This window comes from Eretmochelys imbricata, chromosome 20 (genome assembly GCF_965152235.1).
Source record: "Eretmochelys imbricata isolate rEreImb1 chromosome 20, rEreImb1.hap1, whole genome shotgun sequence".
Lineage (NCBI taxonomy): Eukaryota > Metazoa > Chordata > Testudines > Cheloniidae > Eretmochelys > Eretmochelys imbricata.
The window spans coordinates 17,432,341-17,451,870 of NC_135591.1; the positions used below are offsets into that span (position 1 = coordinate 17,432,341).

At 59.7% G+C, this 19,530-nt stretch overlaps 2 protein-coding genes across 3 annotated transcripts in view; both read left to right on the forward strand.

Moving 5' to 3' along the window:
• The window catches only part of PKN1 (protein kinase N1), a 49,339-nt gene extending 45,614 nt beyond the window's left edge, over positions 1–3,725 (forward strand). For both annotated transcript variants that reach the window (XM_077838603.1, XM_077838602.1), the window contains exons 21-22: positions 365–445; positions 1,004–3,725. In XM_077838603.1, coding sequence (XP_077694729.1) covers positions 365–445; positions 1,004–1,207 — 285 coding nt within the window. In that variant the 3' untranslated portion in view covers positions 1,208–3,725. The remainder of the gene's footprint in view (positions 1–364; positions 446–1,003) is intronic.
• A 5,530-nt stretch (positions 3,726–9,255) lies between these two features.
• On the forward strand, positions 9,256–14,293 carry C20H19orf67 (chromosome 20 C19orf67 homolog). The gene is made up of 6 exons (XM_077839003.1): positions 9,256–9,539; positions 10,715–10,859; positions 11,855–11,955; positions 12,873–13,067; positions 13,445–13,567; positions 14,104–14,293. Exons 1-6 carry the CDS (start codon positions 9,256–9,258, stop codon positions 14,291–14,293), a joined length of 1,038 nt encoding a protein of 345 aa, XP_077695129.1.
• Positions 14,294–19,530: the final 5,237 nt, after the last annotated feature.

A 19,530-nucleotide genomic window follows, 5' to 3' on the forward strand; every position in this document is an offset into this window, starting at 1 on the left:
ACACACTGGGGCTGGGCTGGGGGGCAGGGCAGCTCCCAAAGAGCCTGTGGGAGCAGGGGTTGGGTGCTTGGGGGAGGAACCGGATGCCAGGGGGATGGGCATCAAGGAGAGGTGGGGGCCCTGCCCCCAGCCTGGAGCAGCTCCTGCCCCTCCAGTGTATGGCTCATCCGGTCAAGCTACCCTCATGCTCCAGGGCTCTGCTCTGGGTGGGGATCAGGAAGGGTGGCTCAGTGCAGCGCCTGTCCCCCCTGGGGATGGAGATTGGGGGGTCTCCGGGGATGGAGAGCGGGGGCAGGGAGGGGTCCCTGGGGATGGAGAGGGAGGTGGGGGCAGGGCGCTGGAGGGTGACGGTGTCTCTGTCCAGCTCCTGCGCAGGAACCCGGACCGGCGCCTGGGCTCCAGCGAGCGGGACGCCGAGGACGTCAAGAAGCAGCCGTTCTTCAGGGTCAGTTCCCACCCCCATGTTAACCCCCCCCCCATTCCCCCGACATCCCGCCCTGCGGCCACCCCCACGCCAGACAGAACAACCCTCCACTGCAGCCCCCTTCCCTGGGTACAGCCTGGCTCCTGCTGAGATGCCCCCGCTGGATGCTGGCACTGCCATGCCTGGCTCAGCCTGCAGGAGGCGATGCCCCCTCCCCCATATCCAGGATGGAGTGCAGCCCCCTTGGTCTAAGGTCATGTTAGGCAACGGCGCCCCCTGGTGCTGCATGGGGGCATTGCGGCCAGCACTGACTGCCAGGGGAGAGCACCCCCTCCTGCGCCCTTGCCCTGCTTCCTGCAGCACAGCGCCCCCTGGTGCTGCATGGGGGCATTGCGGCCAGCACTGACTGCCAGGGGAGAGCACCCCCTGCTGTGACTCCCACCCTGCAGCTGCCTTCTGCTGCCCAAGGCTTGGCCAGGGCCAGCCCGGCCTAGCCTGGTGGGGGTTCCCAAGGGCAGGGCTAACTCCCAGTCTGGCTGCAGCCGCCCCCACTTGCTCACTGCTCCCCTCCCCCCGCAGTTCATTGACTGGGAGGCCCTGCTGGCCCGGCGGCTCCCTCCCCCCTTCGTCCCCGTCATCAAGGGGCGTGAGGACATCAGCAACTTCGACGAGGAGTTCACGGCCGAGGCACCCGCACTGACGCCGCCCCGCGAGCCGCGCCCGCTCACCGCCGCCGAGCAGGAGGCCTTCCGCCACTTCGACTACCTCGCGGACACCTGCTAGCCCAGGGGAGAGCTGGGCCGCGGGAACGGACGGAGGGTTTCTCACCAGCACCCCCTCGGGCTCTGAAGGACTCTGCGGAGGAAGCCTGCCCCCACCTGTGTGAAGGACTCACTGGGGCGGGGAGTCGTCCCGGATCCGTGCTGTGGGGGCAGTTTGGCTCCAAGGCCGCAGAAGCAAGACAGGGGAGGTGGATTTCTTGGAATCCCTGCCAGGGACCGCTGCCCCCAACCCCACCTGCCCCCTGTCTGAGCCCTCCGCTGCCCCTTCTGCCCATAACTTTGTCTTGGACTACTGTAGTTTTGCCAACAAGTGGAGGGGGTGAGCACAGCGCTGGCCCCGCCCTGGTTCCTACCCCCAGCCTGGGTCTGGCCTTCGCGTTTCCATGGGTGTAAGGCCGAGCCCCACCCCCTGCTCCCAGAGGCAGGGGTGCAGCGAGAGGAGGGGTCTGTGCCCTGCATCCTGGGCGGGGGGAGGATGGGCACTGAGGGGAGGTGGGGGCCTTGCCAGGCCAGGGTGGAGTCAGCTCGTGGGGGTAGGGAGCTGCTGGACCCTCAGGGCAAGTAGGGACCACCCTGAGGGCGGAGGAGTGGCACCCAATGTTAGGTCCTGGGGGAGGACTGGTGGGATGCTCCATGGTCAGGTCCCAGAAGGGTGCCCAGGAGGGTCCCCCCCCTGCCCCATACAGTGACCCAGCCATCTGCCCCTGCTCCTCTCTGAGGCCCTGGAAACCTCCACTGAGCTGGGGAGCTTTATGCTCTGCAGCCCCTCATCCTACTGCAGCTCTACCCAGGGCTCAGCTGCCCTCTGCCCATGGCTGTAGGCCCATCTGCTCCCCCAGGGCCTGGCAAAGGGCAGCCCAGCCCTTTGCCTGAGGGCTCTGCCTCGTATCATGGACCATTTGGAGTATCTGGATCCGGCTGACGCAGGAACTGGTGGGGGCAGCCGCCGCTGGGGCGGGGCACGGGGGCTGTTTATACAGGGATCCCTGGCCTGGCACTGAAATGCAGCTGCCTCTGGGGTGGGCTGTTTCAGCTGCTTAACAGCCACCAGCAACAGCACACAACAGTTTTAGGACTGGAGGGGAAGGGACTGGAGGCAGGCTGCAGGGGGCTGCCCCAAGGGGACTTTGGCCAGGGAGCTGGCGCTCCCACCCGTCACTGGCCATGGGCTGGGCCATGTTTTTAAGAACACAGTGGCCAAACACCTGTTGGGGACGGTCTAGGTACCCATGGCCCTGCCTCGGTGCAGGGTGCTGGACTTGACCTCTCGGGTCCCTTCCAGCCCGATGACTGATCAGGGCTCCAGCTTTAATTCTAAGCCAAAACCAGAGGCCCCTGTGCATTGCCTTGAAAGGGAGAGTGCCCCCCACCCCTGCTCCCTGCAGCACAGCGCCCCCTAGTGCCACGCTGGTGTTTTAGGGTCAGCACTGACTGTGAAGGGAGAGTGCCCCTGCTGTGCTCCCCCACCCTGCTCCCTGTAGCACAGCGCCCCCTAGTGCTGTATGGGGGCACTGAGCCCCTGTCCCACTCCCTGCATTTTCCTTGTCTCTCACGTGTCTGACCGCACTCAGCATGATGTCCTAGCTCCCCGTCCTGCATTGCATGAAGGTTAGAGGGTCTGGAGCCACATCACCCCTGATAAAGGGAAGCAGGAGCCTCCCTGGGTATGACTGGGGTGAGACCTGGGGGCTGCTGGCCCCATGGAGATGGGGCAGAGCCCAGGCAGGCACAAGGGCTGAGGGCACAGCAGATCCACAGGGGCTGGGGGTAGGGATTCCCTGTGTACTCCCACACCTGGTGGGGGAGGGGAAGGGGGGAGATGGCCACTGTCTCTAAGTTCCCACCCACGGGGTGCTGCCCTGTCCTGCAGTGCCTCCCCATGGGGGCTTCATGCACCTGCTTGCTGCTGCAGCCTCCACTGAGCTGTGCCCCTGACCACAGTGTTGGGGATGCAGGGAAGCGTTGCCACAAGAGGGGCCGTTCCCCTGGTCGGCAGGAGTCGAGCCCACTGCTTCTGAATGGGTGGGGGGGTCTAGTGATGGAGGTGGGGTTGGGAATCAGGACTCCTGGGTTCTGTTACTGATGGGGAAGAGAGAAAGGTCTAGTGGTTAAAGAGGGGGCATGTGGCCAGAAGTCAGGGTTCTGTCCTGGCCCTAGGAGAGTGAGCTCTTGTGGTTAGAGCAGGAGGGGCTGGGAGCCAGGATTTCTTGGTTCTGTCTTTGGCTCTGCCACTGACTTGCTGTGTGCACCTGGTGGAGTCACGTTTCTGTGTGCCTCAGTTTCCCCTTCTGTAACATTCCCGCCCCTGCCTGTCAGCCTTTGGGGTGGGGTCGCTCTGGCTCCAGGCAAAGGCTCAAAGTTACAGTCCCCCTGCCAGCGCCCTGCCACCCGCCTGCCTTTTAACTACCTCTGTCCCCGCAGGGAGACCCTCGGGCTGTGTTCTGTGGGGTGAGAGGGAGCTAATCAGCTGCCTTTGTGGTATGAGATGTGAGTTGTAAATTATAGACCAGTTAAGCAAATGTCGCAGCCTGGCCGTCGAAGGCATCTCATTGTGGGAAGCTAGAAGAGCCCTCCAACCAGCGCAGTGCCCTGGGATACCCTTCAGGGGCAGCAGCTGGGACTCAGGACTCCTGGATTCCATGCCCAGCTCTGGGAGGAGAGTGGGGTCTAGTGGTTTGAGCAGGGGGGAGGGGGCTGGGAGCCAGGACGCCTGGGCTCAGTTCCCTTCGTTGCCACTGACCTTGGGCAAGCCTCCCATGCCTGAGTTTCCCCACAGGTAACTTTGTGAGACTGATGTTCCTCCCCAGTTATGAAGCACGTTGAAGGCTGGGGAGGAAGCTCCCCACAGTGGTGCTGAGAGGCTGCTAGACGGGGCAAGCCAGAGGGATGGGGCAGCATATGGTGGCCCCGTGGCTGGGCCCTCAACCTGCTGCAGAAGGCCCAGGAACCAAGGGAGGCACCTGGCCTCAGCGCAGCAGGGGTTAAAATGGACCAGGTGAGTTCAGCGGAGAGGAGAATCCCGTGGCAGGGATGGTAGCTGCAGTGCCCCCTTCTGGGGAACAGGGCAGTGCCGCAGTGGGCCTGGAGTTTATTTAGCACATCCAAGGCCCTGTGCATAGCAGTTTGGGACAGGAAGTGGGGGAAATGCCCAAGTCCCAATGCTCCTACATGGGGATTGAGAGAGGCGGGGGGATTCTCCTGGAGGGAGCTGGGATGGAGCCTGAGCTCTGGGGGATCTTTATTCAGCATGCCTGGGCAGGTTGTGAGCAGCAGACCTACCAGCAGCACAGCGCCCCCTATTGCCCCACCACTAGAGCATTGGGGTCATCACTGAGTGTGAGGGGGAAAAGCTCCCTGCTGAGCACCCTGCTCCCTGCAGCACAGCGCCCCCTAGTGCTGCAATGGGGTAGTGGGTTCATACAGACTTAGAGGAGGGAGCTCCCTGTACTCAGTCATCTGTCCAGTTCTCTGCTGACATGCTCCATCCTCCTGTGAGTCCCACTCACCCCTGGTCTTTGTCGAGCAAATCCCGGCCAGGAGCTTCCACCCAGCACCTGGGGCATCACGGCACAAACGCCCCAGGCCAAGTCTCCAACGGGGTTAGTCACCAGCTCTCTGTGAGTGCCCTAGACTGACACCATCTGGGGATTATTGACACCACTCGAGCAATGCTAAGTTACATCTGCTGGGGCTCTCCCCTCAGACACACTCCCGGGCCAGTGCGCTGCCAGCAACCAGCCATGTGGCCACATCCCTGGAGCAAGTGGCCAGAGCCCATGAGGGCTGGGCAGAGGGGCCTTACACTCCACTAGGGTCTTGCCTCCAGAGAGTTGAGCCCTGGAAGAGCTGCCCAGGATGGTCCAGCGGCAGCTGGGGAAGCCCACAGAGGCCCTGAGCCCCCCTGCTGCTGGGGGGTAGCAGCTGAGCTGGTTAGCCATGGGCTGGTCCTGAAGGCTCATTCATAGCCATCGAGGCAACGGGATCATCGTGACCAGCTAGTCTGGCACTGCATGGCCCAGGTGAGTGGTCTTGCAGCCCAGAACTCTCCACACACCTGGTTCAGGCTGGTGTGGGGCCCTGGGCTGGGCAGGGGTTTGCCCTCTCATGCATGTAATAGGCCCAATGCATTTGTACTCAGCTATTAACTCCCAATGCTGTGATCCCCGGAGGGGGCATCTCATGGCCACTTGTCTCTGTCACATGCTGGTGACATTCTGGTCTCCTGACTTTCTCCTTAGCTCTTCCCTCGGCAGCAAGTGAGAAAAGACCTGATGCCGAGGTGATGGGCAGCGCGGTCTAAGCTAGCTCAAGGCTCAGAGGGAGGAGAAGAGAATCATGTTTATTACAATGGTGCCAGGGGAAGGGACAATCAAGATCAGCCCCCTGCTGGGGGTGCTGCACAAACACAGAACAGCAAACATGGGGATGGCTTCGTTCGGAGCTGCACAGACACCTGCCAAGACAGTCCTCGCCCCAAGACACTTGCAATCTAAATTGACGCAACAAAGGTTAGGGGATAGGTGTGACCTACAAGCCCTGCCCACAGTCTCCAGGCCTGCTATGAGCCAGATGTCTGGGCTCAAATGATCAGTGGTTAACACACTGACCATTTTGGTTGTCATTGTTAGGGACCAGAGTTAACACCCACCAAGATGAAGCACGGCTCGATCATCATTGTGATGAATCCATAACGACTGGAATCTGGAATTCTGTAGAAATCAATGGAGAATCTAGGGAAGAGACGAGCTGGCATCCTATAGTGCCTCCTACTGGCTTATCCCTGAGCCACGCACCAATGAGTAAGGGGACATCCAGCATTGCCAACCCCAAGCATTTTAAGATTTTGTCACCCCACCCCCAAATTGCAAGATTGGCCTAAAATATCATGATTATTTTAAACAATAAATGGGGGGGGGGGTCAAATATACTTTCCATTCACATGGCTTTGTTCGACACCAATCAACTTTTTGATGAAAACCTGGAAAAACCCGACAACAAAACTCTGCCCAAAACTTTTTTAAAATATTATAAATTTGTCCCCAGGAAAACAATTCTTTCCTGGCTTGCTCTAACCCGGGGCTCAGTTTATTCTGGTCTCTGAGTTCAGAGCGGGTTGGGATCACATTGTATTAGTTAGTTAGTAGGTGTATTACGATAATGCGTAGGCATCCCTGTCAGAGACCAAGACCTGGTGCTCGGTGCTGTATGTTATTGATTAGGTGTATTACAGTAGTGCCTTGGCACCCTAGTCATGGGCCAGGAGCACATTGTGCCAGGTGCTGTACAAACACAGGCCAGGACGACAGTCCCTGCCCAAGGAGTGGCGTTTTCCTGACTCCATGACCTCTGTGTCCCCATCCATCAAAGGTCCCTGTGTCACCACACAGGGGCGCTACAGCTGTTGAATCAAATGGTTGGGGGGGCATTTCCACATGGGCTAAAGGGGGTTTCCCCCCCAGCAGTGTGGTTTTAAACTCCCCAAGTTCACCTGAAGCAGATACCTGGCGGGGGAAGTTTCGTCCCAACCAATTAAACTTTGGCAAAGTTCTAAGCAGCTGAAAACGAAAACCTTGGGCAAAAACATAGCTCCGGGGGGTGCTACTAGAACTGTTCTCTAGTGGAATGACTGCATCCACATGGGGTCTTTGCCCGGCTCTAGCTACAGGTCTGATCCAACTCCCCAGGAAATCAACAGCAAAACTCCCACCCACGTCGGCAGTGCAGGATCTAAACAGATGAAGCTAGAGCAGGAGACCAGCTGTGTCTGGCTCAGGGTGGGCTAGGCCTTTAAGGAAGGTGGGTTTAGCCCACCCCATGGGTTTGAGAGGCGGGCAGCACAGAGCCTGAGATAAGAGGCCACCAAGCCAGGTGGTCAGAGAGACACAGCAGACCTGCAGAAAGCAGGTAGGGGCCTACAGAAGCTGGATCCTGGGGCAAGGGCAAGGGAAAGGATCAGGTTGCTTTGATTTATCCTGCCCTGTTCTGAAGCATGAACCCCTTGCCGAAGAATGGGGCTGAAACCCTGCTACCGCTGGAGTGGGTTTATGTGTGCCCTGGTCCCAGCGGCCTGCTGTAGGGCAAGGGTGCCCCTCTCAGCCCTGGATCTATAACAGCCTAGAGTCACCTAAGTCTCTGGCCTCAGTGTGGGGTATCTGGGGGGGATTTAATGGGCTGTGCTATACAGGAGGCCAGCCCAGATGATTAAATAGTCCCTTGTGGTGTCAACTCTATGAAACACCCCTTCATGTATGGGGGGTAAAAGTCTTTGCTGCAGAAACAAATCCCAGGACTCCAGCACCTGGGGCTTTCAGGGGCAGAGCTGGCTCCTCCAGAAGAAAAATGCTCCTTGGATGAAATTGACGCTTTGTCAGGACTGGGTGGAGGCAGCCGAAATGCTGAAGGGCCGGGGAGGGGCAGAAGGAACCGCTCAGATTCCTTGTTTGTAAATTAGTCTGGCTGACATATTTTAAGGTTAAAAAAAAAAACCAAACAAAAAAATCCGTGTGGCCAGTTGTGATTTTTACCACAAGGGCAGGTGCTGCTGGACCCAGAGCAATAGAGAGTGGAACCGATTCTAATTCTGCTTTAGGGGAGAGTGTGGTTCTCGTGGTGCCCCTTTCCTCCCGCTTTGGTCCCAGGTGGAACGAAAACAAATCTGGGTTTTTTCCATGCAGCGGCAGTTCTGTCTCCTGCCCACGGCCCCTGAGCACCCACAAGGGGGCCAGGGTGGGGGGCCCTGAGGATGTCCCACTTTGTGCCCCCCCGCTGTGGGAGCTGCTCCCTGCCCCCACACATGGCCCCTGGACATGCTCCCTGCCCCCAATCCAGGCCCCCCAGTGCAGCCTCTGCAGAGGGGGGAGGAGTGCGGGGGGCATGATGGGGGTCTAAGGTGGGGGGGAGGCTGTAAGGGCTGGGGCCCCCAGCAATGGGGAGGGGGGGAACTGGGGCCCCTCAGGGGCGTGGGGCTGCCCCCCCTTAACAGCCCCCTTGCTGCAGACCCCAGCCCTGCTGTGCTCCTCTCTGCCCCGCCCTCTGTCGGCCAAAGTCCCGCCCCCTCCCTTGGCTCCGCCCCTCCAGGGGGCGGTGGTTGGACGGGGCCGGCGCGCGAGGCGCCGTAGGAGGAGCAGGTGAAGGGGAGGGAAACAAACCGTCTCATAATCCCGCCCATGCCCCTCCCCCATAGGGTCATAGCCCCGCCCCTGTGCCCCGCCCCCAAGGTCATCGCCCCGCCCACGCTCCCTGCCGTCTGTCTCCCTTGAACCCAGGCAGCTTCCCCCTCCCCCCCACCCGTTATACCGATGGGGAAACTGAGGCACTGAGGTTCACAATTTCTCAAGCAGCCACTAACCTGGGGGGCCCGGTGGGAGATGCCCCTGCCCCGACTCCTTGTCACTGGGGTGCCTAGCCTGGAGCTGGGGCTGCTCCCGCATCAGGCACGGCCCCCCCACCCCCGCTGCAGGAGGTGGCCTTGATGAGCCCACAGAGGGTTCCCCCGCTGCAGGGCCCTGGCCTTGGGGCTCCTGGGCACACCGGTACCAAGGCCCCTTGCAGTTGCAATGGGGCACGGGGATGGGCTGGGGGAGGGTTGATGGCACCTCTGGGTGATCCTGAGATTGCCAAAGCAGGGGGCAGGTGAGGGCCTGTCCCCCGTTCCCCACCCAGGGCAGGGCCTGATCCCTCAGGGATTGTCTACAGCCAGGGCAAATCTGGATTGAGGGCACCTCTGTTTGGAAAGGGAGTGCCTGGACGGAGGGCAGGGGGGGCTAAGCTGGTTTGAATTCGCCCTGTTAGCTAATTCAGATTAGCTTCCCCGTGTAGACGAGGCCTTCTCCTCTCGTCTCCACCCCCCCAGAGTTGGTGCGCTCTCCACTGGCCTTGGGAGATGCACGGGGGCCTGACGGGATCAGGCTGGGGGGCCAAGTGACTTGCTCTCCTGGCCGATCCTTTCTAGCGCCCCCATCAGGTAAAACCCATGGGGACAAAACCCATGGCCCCCTGCCCCGGCCTCAGCAGCTCCCTCTCTTGCAGACGCTGAGAGGGGACCCTGGGATGGCAGGCAAGCAGGGGCACGGTGGCACCTTCTGCCCGGAGGGCGCTGCCAAGGCCCAGTGCTTCAGCCCCAGCAGCGCCGTGAGCCTGGCTCCGTACAGCCCGGAGCACGGCCTCTTCTCTTCGCCCGCGTCCGAAGCCGGCTGGCTGAGCTGCCCGCCACCGCAGGCCGAGTCCCCGACCCACGAGAGCCTCACGCTGGAAGAGCTGCTCACCCCCGTCACGGAGAAGCTCAAGTACCTGCTGAAGAAGGCAGAGGATTTCCAGACATACCTGCTCTACAGGTGTGCAGGGGTGGGAGGGAGGCGCCTGGCACTGGAGGGAGCAATGGGGAGCGGAGGGTATATGGCAAAGAAGTGGGCCAACAGTGAACGGGGGGGTAGAGGTGGGGGGAGTGAGGTGAGGGGGAAGCCTGGCACAGAGGGGGCAGAGGGGAGAGAGGGGGCTGGCAGGGGGTAGGGGGGCGGGGTTAAGGGGAAGCCTGGCACAGAGGGGGCAGAGGGGAGAGAGGGGGCTGGCAGGGGGATAGGGGGGTGGGGTTAAGGGGAAGCCTGGCACAGAGGGGGCAGAGGGGAGAGAGGGGGCTGGCAGAGGGATAGGGGGGTGGGGTTAAGGGGAAGCCTGGCACAGAGGGGGCAGTGGGGAGAGAGGGGTCTGGCATGGGGGGGCAGATGTGGGGGTAGCCTGGCAGCAGGGTGGGGGCAGCGGGCCAGTTCACCTCAACCTGCTCCCAGGCAGCTCTGTGTGCTGAAGGGAGGGGCCCAGGTGCTGGCGAGGAGGCTGGGAACGCAGGGGAGGAATGGACCCAGGATGGGACGGAGCCCGCACTGGGTCAGTCAGTGCTGGGCAGGAATAATGCCCGACCAAGGGGGCACCCCCCTCACAGCATCTCACCCGTCTACCAGGCACAGCTCCCGCTCTGGGCAGTGCCATGCCGGGATCCCAGCTGTCCTGCTGAGGGGCCAGGGGCTCATCTGGGTGGTACCCCACACGGTGATGGGGCCGTGCCCTGCCAGGGGTCTGCCCTCCAGGGGAAAAGGGGAATTCGTCAGTCGCCTCTGATCTGACCCAGCCGGGAATGGAGGTTCCAGGTACCACCTTTGCCTGCTGGAAGAGGCCGGTCTGTACCAATCAGGAGTGCCCAGCTCCCTGCCCGGGGGCTCGTGGGCACACTGAGCCCCAGGACCGAATGGGGAGTGGTGTTGGTGCGGTACCCCCTGGAGATGCAGAAATAAAAGCTAAATAAAAATAAAAAAAGAAATAAAAGGAGGGGGACGGTGAGGAGCCAGGGCCCTGCAGGGAGCAGAAGGGGGCGCTCTCGTCTTGCGGTCACTGCTGACCCGTGTGCCCCGGCCTGGCGCTGGGGCCCTGTGCGTCAGGGTGGGGACTCTCTGCTTGCCCGTCAGTGCCAAGGAGCCTCCTCTGGCCCCTCGTGACTGGGTGCCTACTGCCTTTCCAGCAGGGACAGGATGCAGAAGGAGCAGTTTGCTAAGGCCGTGCCCACCTTCCTGCAGATGTGCCAGCCCTACTTCGAATACCTGGAGTCCACCGCCCGCAGCTACAACTCCGGCCTGGGCGCCCTGCAGGCGTCCGTGCGCAAGAGGGTGAGTGGGCCGGGTGGGGTGGGGAATCACAGACGCTTGTGTAGGGGTTTGGGGGGGGGGGTGCATCTGCCCTGCATTAGGGGCAAAAGGTCACCTGCCTTCTCTACTCTCCTGTTAAAGGTGTCGGATGGGGTGAAGGGGGCTGGGAGTCAGGACTCCTGGGTTTTACCCCCAGCTCTGGGAGGGGAGCGGAGTCTAGTGGTTACAGCAAGGGTGCTGGGACTCCTGGGTTTTACCCCCAGCTCAGAGCTAACTGACACGTACCTTGGATGTGACGTTGTCATGTGCATTTGGGAAGAGGCTCCAGGAGCAGAACCGAAGGCTGAGGGTGATGAACTGGGCCAGAGGGCGTGGGGCAGGGAAGGAGGGGCAGTTGTGCGGGGCGTGGGGGAGGAGGGCTAGGTAGTGTGGGGCGTGGCTGGGGAGGGATGGGGCAAGGCTCGGCTGGGGTGTCCTCTGGATCACTGTTGGGTCCAGCCTCGTTGAATGTCCTCACTAACGAAATGAGGGAGGGGCTCCAGCCCCCAGTGCAGACCAGCGAATAGTACCTGTCCTCCAGCCAGGCTCTGATGGGGGGTAGAAGGAGGCAGGCTAGTTGGGGATGATTTAGTTGGGGACTGGTCCTGCTTTGAGCAGGGGGTTGGACTAGATGACCTCCTGAGGTCCCTGCCAACCCTGATATGCTATGAAACCAGCCTGCCCTAGACACGCTGGGCAAGAATGCCTGGAGGCCAATGGCTGGAGGAAGGAGGCAGCCCTCCTGGGGGTAAGACCAGGAAGGGGGCTGGGCTGCCCATCCCAGGAAGGCTTCCTTGTGACTCCTCCTGCCCCTCACCCCAGCATCAGGGCAGCCCCGACACCCAAGCTGTTGATTGTGACTGAATGCTGACTCTTGGGGTCCCTCCCTGCCCGGCGCTGGGAGACACCTTCCCCCCTGGGGTCCTGGCTAAGTGCCATGCCCACCCCCAGAGGCTCCCAGTCTCTCTCCCCTGCAGCTGCTGGAGATCTCGGAGCAGCTGGCGCTGCGGCTGGAGCAGCTGGTGCTGATGTACGCCTCCTTCAGCTTCGTCTCCCTGGAGGACACCGACCCCTTCAAGTATGTGAGGGTGGGGGCTCAGCAGGGGGCGCTCTCCCTTCGCAGTCAGTGCTGACCCCGGTGTCCCTGTGTGGCACTAGGGGGCGCTGTGCTGCAGGGAGCGGGGCGGGGGACCCAGCAGGGGGCGTTCTCCCCTGCAGTCAGTGCTGACCGCGGTGTCCCTGTGTGGCACTAGGGGGTGCTGTGCTGCAGGGAGCGGGGCGGGGGACCCAGCAGGGGGCGCTCTCCCCTGCAGTCAGTGCTGACCGCGGTGTCCCTGTGTGGCACTAGGGGGCGCTGTGCTGCAGGGAGCAGGGCGGGGGACCCAGCAGGGGGCGCTCTCCCCTGCAGTCAGTGCTGACCCCGGTGTCCCTGTGTGGCACTAGGGGGCGCTGTGCTGCAGGGAGCGGGGCGGGGGACCCAGCAGGGGGCGCTCTCCCCTGCAGTCAGTGCTGACCGCGGTGTCCCTGTGTGGCACTAGGGGGTGCTGTGCTGCAGGGAGCGGGGCGGGGGACCCAGCAGGGGGCGCTCTCCCCTGCAGTCAGTGCTGACCGCGGTGTCCCTGTGTGGCACTAGGGGGCGCTGTGCTGCAGGGAGCAGGGCGGGGGACCCAGCAGGGGGCGCTCTCCCCTGCAGTCAGTGCTGACCGCGGTGTCCCTGTGTGGCACTAGGGGGTGCTGTGCTGCAGGGAGCGGGGCCGGGGACCCAGCAGGGGGCGCTCTCCCCTGCAGTCAGTGGTGACCGCCGTGTCCCTGTGTGGCACTAGAGGGCGCTGTGCTGCAGGGAGCAGGGCGGGGGGCTCTTCCTTGACAGTCAGCCCCAATGCCCCTATGCAGCACTAGGGGGCGCTTTGCTGCAGGGTGGCAGAGGAAGCCGGCTCCCCCCGGTGGAGATGGGGCTTTTACCCCATCTGTTTGTGTTTCCTCCCCCTCCCGCAGTGTCTCATGTTTCTTCTGCGGCCGCTTCTGGCTCAGCGAATGGCGCCAGCTCTCTGTCTTCCGCTTCTGCATCTCCGCCCCCTACACGGCCGCCCGCCTGCCCTGCAACCTCTACAAGAAGATGCGCTGGAACCTGGACTTTCTGGAGGAGGGGGCGGGGGCCGGGGGGCGGCGCCGGGCACACCGCACTGAGTAGTGAGCTGCTGGGCACTGGGGGTGGGGCCTGGGTCCGGGGGAGATTTGACGTTGAGCTGCAGCGATTCAGCCAAGCCCCGGGTTAGGGGGCGACCCCACCCATCCTCGGTGGCAGGGACCTAGGGGCATTTGTGGTGGGAGGGTAGCAGGGAACTCAGGTGTAGATGGGGGCGATGGAGGGGTTCACAGGGCCCCCCATTGGGCACTTCGTGCCCCCCACCCTGACTGGCACCCTTTTCCCCTGCCAGGCACCTCCTCCAATCCCCAATTTATCCCTGCAGGCTCCTCCCCAGCCCCGTTCCCCCAGATCGTCTCCCAGGGGGACCTTTGCCCCAGTCTGACCGCCCCACAACCCTCGCCCCCTAATTTTGTTACAGCTACTTCCTGTGCTTCCGGGACACGGGCAGGGAGAACGCCGTCAAGATGCAGAAGCTCTGGTCCATCGGGCGCTGGGTGCCCCTGGACCCCGATACAGAGCACTCCTCCGACGTCCTGCAGTGGTGAGCACTGGGGTGTGGGCCAAGGGGCTGTAGGGCAGGGAGCGGGTTCCCGGCTGCAGCAGTCAGAGGTGGGGAGCTGCCATGGGGGGCGGGGGCCTGGCATCAGTCCCAGTGACGTGGTCCGGCCCAGCTGACCCCACGTCCCCGTGACCCTGTCTCCACCCGAGACCCTCCCTGCGGGGGCAGCGCCCAAACCCATCCTGCTGCAGGCACCGCGGGGTGAGCCTTGAGTGACCCTGGACCCGGGAACAGAGAGCACTGCCCCCTCCTGCCAGGGCTGACACAGGGGGCCTGGGGTCAGGGCGGGGGGCTGGCAGCCAGGTGGGTGAGGGGCAGCTGGGAGGGCTCAGGGGATAGGGAGGGGCGGGGAGAGCAGTGACTGGGTGGATCGGAGTGAGAACAAGCTGGGTGCTCTGACTGGGCTGGGCACCCCTGGCGGTGGGTGGGTGTGGTCCTGGCAGGGCGTGGGCACCCGGCTGGGCTGGGCGCCCTGGGCCTGGGCAGAGGCTGTAACGTGCCCCTCGCTCTCCTTGCAGGGTGCTGTGCCCACAGCCCACGGGTGACTTCCAGCCACTGCTGACCATCGGTTTCGAGGAGCCCTCGCATACCCTGGCCACCGACTTGCTGGTGCAGATCCTAAGCACCCCGACCTGCGCTCCCCTCCCCTGCCCTGGCACCAGCAGGGAGCCCTTATACTGGGGCAGCCCAGGGGGGCAGGGACAGTAGCACAGCCCCCATGTGCCTCCTGTTGGGCCCCTCACCCTGATGTCAGGGCACCCAAACAGGCCCATTGTATTTTAACTAACCACTGGCTGTTTTAAAAAGCCTCTGATTCTAGGCCCAGGTGGCTTGTTAGCCTTGGCGAGTGGAGGTGGCTCAGCCCTGACTCCCCCACCTGCCCCTTGGGGCTGGAGGGCAGGCCGGGGACCATCTCTGCAGAGTTTACCCCACTGCCTCTAGGAGGGCTGATGCCCTGGGTGGGGTAAAAGAGAAGAGAGTTGGGGCTTCTGGGTCCATAAACCCTCCCCTGTAAAAGCCCCAGCCAGGGGCTAGATCCCTGCTGTTAATGGGGAACGGGGGTCTCCCCAGGCTCCTCCGATCTGTGGACAGCTCCATAATCCCACCTCAGGCCCCATCTGCCAGGGTTTTGTCTCCCTCCCCCTCCTGTTCCTCAAACTTGCTGGGCACTGAGAATGCCCCACCCCACCCTGAGTGCACAGAGCACCATGGGGTCCCCTCCCCCACCTGAATTTGAACTGGAGGCCCCCCTCCCCTGATCTCCACAGAGCCCTGTGCAGGGGCTCCCCCTCCCCCTAACCCAAGTGCAATTCTTATTTATAACCTTGTGTTTTTGCAATAAAAGTTTGGTTCTTGGCACCGGGAAGGCTGCTGGGCTGCCTGGCGCGGGGTGGGGGGGACGGGGACGGGGGGACTGGCTAGGTCTGGTGGCGTGGGGGGAGAATGCTTGAAGCGTGGACAGAGCACTAGAAGGGGACTCAGGAGACCTGGGCTCCATTCCCGTCTCTGCCACTGAACCGCTGAGTGATCTTGGGCAAGTCTCGTCCCCTCCCCATGCCTTAGTTTCCCCATCTACAGCACGAAAACAATGAGACTGAGCCCCTGTGTGCAGTGCTTTGAGATCTGCGGCTGGGAAGCACTAGGCAAGAGATTGATGATATTATTCTAGGGTAGGTGGGAGATTGGGCCCAGCGCCCCCCATTGGGAACACCCTGATGGCCTCTCTCTGAGCGGGGGTGCACGGTGGGGCCAGGAGGTCTACAGTGGGCCCATCCAGCAGCTCCCTAGCTATGAGGGGAGCTCGCCCCGTCTGCCCCACAAATGACAACAAAGAGCCCCCACCCAGAGCTAAGGAGCCCAGCCCACCCTGGCACTGGGGTTATCACATGCCATGGCAGACAAGGCCTAAGCCAAAGGGCCTGGCTGGATCCTTATCCCGGTTACTCCAGAGTGAATCCGGTGCAGCTACTCCAGATTCACGTCAAGGCAACTGCACCAAGATGCTGCTCTGTACACTTGGCCTTCAGCCTGCAACTGCGGCGTGGTGAGGGTGTGCTGGGGAGGATGGGAACTAGAGCTGTGACCGTTTTCATCCTTTTTTTTTTTCCAGCACAAAAATGCAGATTTGGTGATGCTGAGTTGGCCAGATTGGGGCAGGGGGGAATCAGAAAAAATCAAAATGTTTCCTTGGGGTTTTTTAATGCGGGAAATTTTGAACCAAAACAGATCAAAATGGAAGTGTTGCCTTTGACACAAAACCGGACGTTATTTTTGCCAAAACCGTTGGTACATTAGAGTTGCCATCCTGGGTCAGCCCAATGGTCCGTCTGGCCCAGTGTCCTGTCTCTGGCAGTGGCCAGTACCAGAGCTTCATGGGGCGTGTACAGGACAGGGCAGTTGTGGGGTGATCCATCCCTGTCTTCCCCTCCTAGCTTTTGGCAGTCAGAGGCTTAGGGTCACCATGAGCATGGGGTTGCGTCCCTGACTACCTTGGCGAACAGCCATTGCTGTATCTAATCTCCAGGAATGTATCTACTTCTGTTCTGAGCCCAGTTATACTTTCGGCCTTCACAACGTCACCTGGCAATGAGTTCCCCAGGTTAACTGTGCGTTGTGTGAAAAAGTGCTTCCTCTTATTTGTATGAAGCTTGCTGCCTGTCTGACCGCTGGGTTTTGTACGGTGTGAAGGGATAAATAACACTTCTCCACACTATTCATGATTTTCTATCCCCCCCACCCCTCCCCAGTTGTCTCATTTCCAAGCTGAAAAGCCCCAGTCTTTTTACTTTCCCCTCTTCAGGAAGCTGTTCCATACCCTTGGCCGTCTTTGTTGCCCTGAACCTTTTCCAGTTCCACCATATCCTTTCTGAGATGGGGCAACCAGAACTGGACACCGTATTCCAGGTGTGGGCACACCATAGTGGCTCTGTGATATTTGGTCTTATTTTCTACCCCATTCCTAACATGGTTTGCTTTTTTGACCACTGCCATTTTGACCACTCCCCATTGTGAAAACTGAGCATGTATTCCTCCCCTTCGTTTCCTATCTTTTAACCAGTTTGCAATCCATAGGAGGACCTTCCCTCTTATCCCATGACAGCTCACTTAGCTTAAGGGCTTTCGTGAGGGACCTTGTCAACGGCTTTCTGAAAGTCCAAGCACACTGTATCCACTGGATCCCCCTTGTCCACATGCTTGTTGATTCCCTCAAAGAATTCTAATAGATTGGTGAGGTATGATTTCCCTTTACAAGAGCCATGTTGACTCTTCCCCAACATACTGTGGGTATCTATGTGTCTGCTAATTCTGTTCTTTGCTATCGTTTCAGCCAATTTGCCTGGTTTACTGGCCTGTAATTGCCAGGATTGTCTCTGGAGTCCTTTTTAAAAATCAGTGTCTTCTGCCTAGCCACCAGCCATCTGGTCCAGAGGCTGATTTCAGTGCTAGGTTGCATAGCACAGATAGTAGTTCTGCAATTTCATATTTGAGTTTCTTCAGCTCTCTTGGGTGAATGCCAGCGGGTCCCAGTGCCTGATCAATCTGTTCTAAAACCTCCTCCATCGATGCGTCGGTGGGAGACAGTGCTTCAGGTTTGTGGCCCAGAAAGAATAGCTCTGAAACAGGGGGACACACACACGCCCTCCGGCCTAGCCCAAAATGACTTTTTCGGGGGCAGATGACTGTCACATCATACACTCTCTTTAAGCAAGAGCTACCACAAGCTGCAAACTGGAGGCCAATATTAAGTGCATTGTCATTTGTTAATAGAAGAGTTAAATGCTTGTCAATTGGACCCCAGGCAGATGGCTGCTTGTGCATTTGACGGAGCTGCAAACTTCTCTGGAAGACATGGTGGAGTACAAGCTTTGCTCAGAGAAAAGTGTAACTCTGATCTCTCCTATACACACAGCAGAGGTCACCTACTCCAACTAGTGCTCGTACGAACTGCAGAATCTTCAGAAGGCCTTTTAAAAGCTATACATTGAATGTCTTCGTTATCCTCTTTTTTCAGCAAGAGTCCAAAAAGTCTGAACGTCTTGGAAAATATCAAAGATACATTGGGACTGAACTTCAAATTAGTCCAACCTGGGAAAACCCGCTGACTGTCTTATGAGAGATCCTTGGCTGGTCTCTTAAAATTACTCCAGCCATTATTATTGGCTTTGGAAAGCTTCTGAGATGGGACGGATCTAAATAGTGAGCCTGATGGACTACTGTTGTTCAGAGAAGACAATCGCCATTCTCTCTTGTAAATCTGCTGTTGAAACCACTTGGGCCGTTAACCAATGTCATCCAGGCATCTGCTACAACAGTTGTAGATCTCGTTCCAGCAATGGAAGCTACGCGTGGATCAGTGGGAGAGCTATCCATTGAAAACGTCCTGGAAGAAGCGGGCACTGCGTTGGGGACCCCTGGAATAAACTGTGTTGTGTCTCCAGCCCTTTTAACAACCTCATTAAGTACTTCTAAAATTAGCTTTGACACTGACCGGCTTATAAGGCTTTCTGCACGTCGATGCAGTCCAGAGGCCTCGTGGTTTGCAGCCTTTTCATAGAGGTTGTCAGCCCTGGCTTGGCTGATCGGTCTGGCAAACCCAGCTCCTCCACTTTTACTATATAAATCCATGGTACGCCCAGATCCTGACTACTGTGTGCGGACCTGGTCGCCCCGTCTCAAAACTGATGTACTGGAGTTGGAAAAGGTACAGAGAGGGGCAACAAAAATGATTAGGAGTACGGAACAGCTTCCATATAACACGGTTAATAAAGTGGTTTTAATTCATAAGGGGGGTCGCACTCAGAGGCTTGCTACGTGAAAGGGGTCACCAGTACAAAAGTTTGAGAACCCCTGTGGTAGAAGGAGCGGCACCCTGCACAGAGCAGTGCTGGGCCGGGCAGAGGGGGCCTTGAAACAAGGGCTGAGTGGGTGCTAGGGCTCCGGGGAAGTGGCCCAGGGAAGGCGGGCAGCGACCGGGAGTGGAGGACGGCAGCAAGCGGCTGCTGCTCAAGGGTCCCTGGGCTGAGGCCCAGAGTAGGGGTGGGCCTTTTCGCACCTTGCCACAAGGGAGCGTGGCCCATGGTCAGCAGCTTGTTCCTGAGGTAAGGGACTCGACTTTGGGGTGGCAGGTGGCCATGAAGGCAGGTGTGAACTAGGACTGCTGATATACCCCCGGAAGGGGGGAGAATGGAGTAGTGGGCAGTGCCGGAGGGCAGTGTCCTGAAGAGGACACTGCGGTCCAGAGAGCGACGTGTGTCCCAGTGATGGAGATGACACAGCAGAGCCGACAATGGGCGACACACCAGCCAGCAGGAGGTGCTCTGAGGCTGGAATGAGCTCATTCCCCGACTGACCAGCAGGAGGTGCTGCGGTGATGAGTCAGAGCGCTGTTACCCCCCCACCCCATTCAATACTAAAGTGATTTATAACCCAACACCAGCCAAAATTGATCACTTGGGCAACACCGCTCTGTCTGCTGGATACCTAGGCAGGGTAGGTGAGTTCATGTAAATACAGTCTGGTCCTGAAGCCTTCCCCTCACTGAGGCCTTACCCCCCATCCCCATCAGTAGCGGGCAGGGGAGAGCTCATTCAGACCTTGCTTACAAATCATAATTTGATATTATAAGGTTGGCCAACGTTGCCGAAATGAATGTGCCGACCTTGTCAGAAAGAACAGCAGCTGGGTGAAGAATCGAGTCTTTGTTCACACTTTTCAAACCGATTACACTTTTTCAGGTACAAGTTATTTTATCGCACTCTGTGTAGGCTTCTAAAGGGTGAACTAATGTTTCAATTGCAATTCAAATTTCCAACCAATGACTAATATGGCAACACTGCATGGAACTAGTTGACCGCTGGGGAGGTGTTGGGGAAATTCAAGGGGGGTTTACACCCCCAATGGGGGGTGTAGGGAAATCCCTGCCAGTGAGCTGTGCCTGGCAGGGT

Bases quoted from the DNA above. Each gene is read 5' to 3' on its own strand.
- C20H19orf67 (XM_077839003.1), top strand. From the start codon at position 9,256: ATGGCAGGCAAGCAGGGGCACGGTGGCACCTTCTGCCCGGAGGGCGCT. The intron at 9,540-10,714 runs GTGTGCAGGGGT...CTGCCTTTCCAG, and splicing joins CAGACATACCTGCTCTACAG to CAGGGACAGGATGCAGAAGG. The intron at 13,068-13,444 runs GTGAGCTGCTGG...ATTTTGTTACAG, and splicing joins CGGGCACACCGCACTGAGTA to CTACTTCCTGTGCTTCCGGG.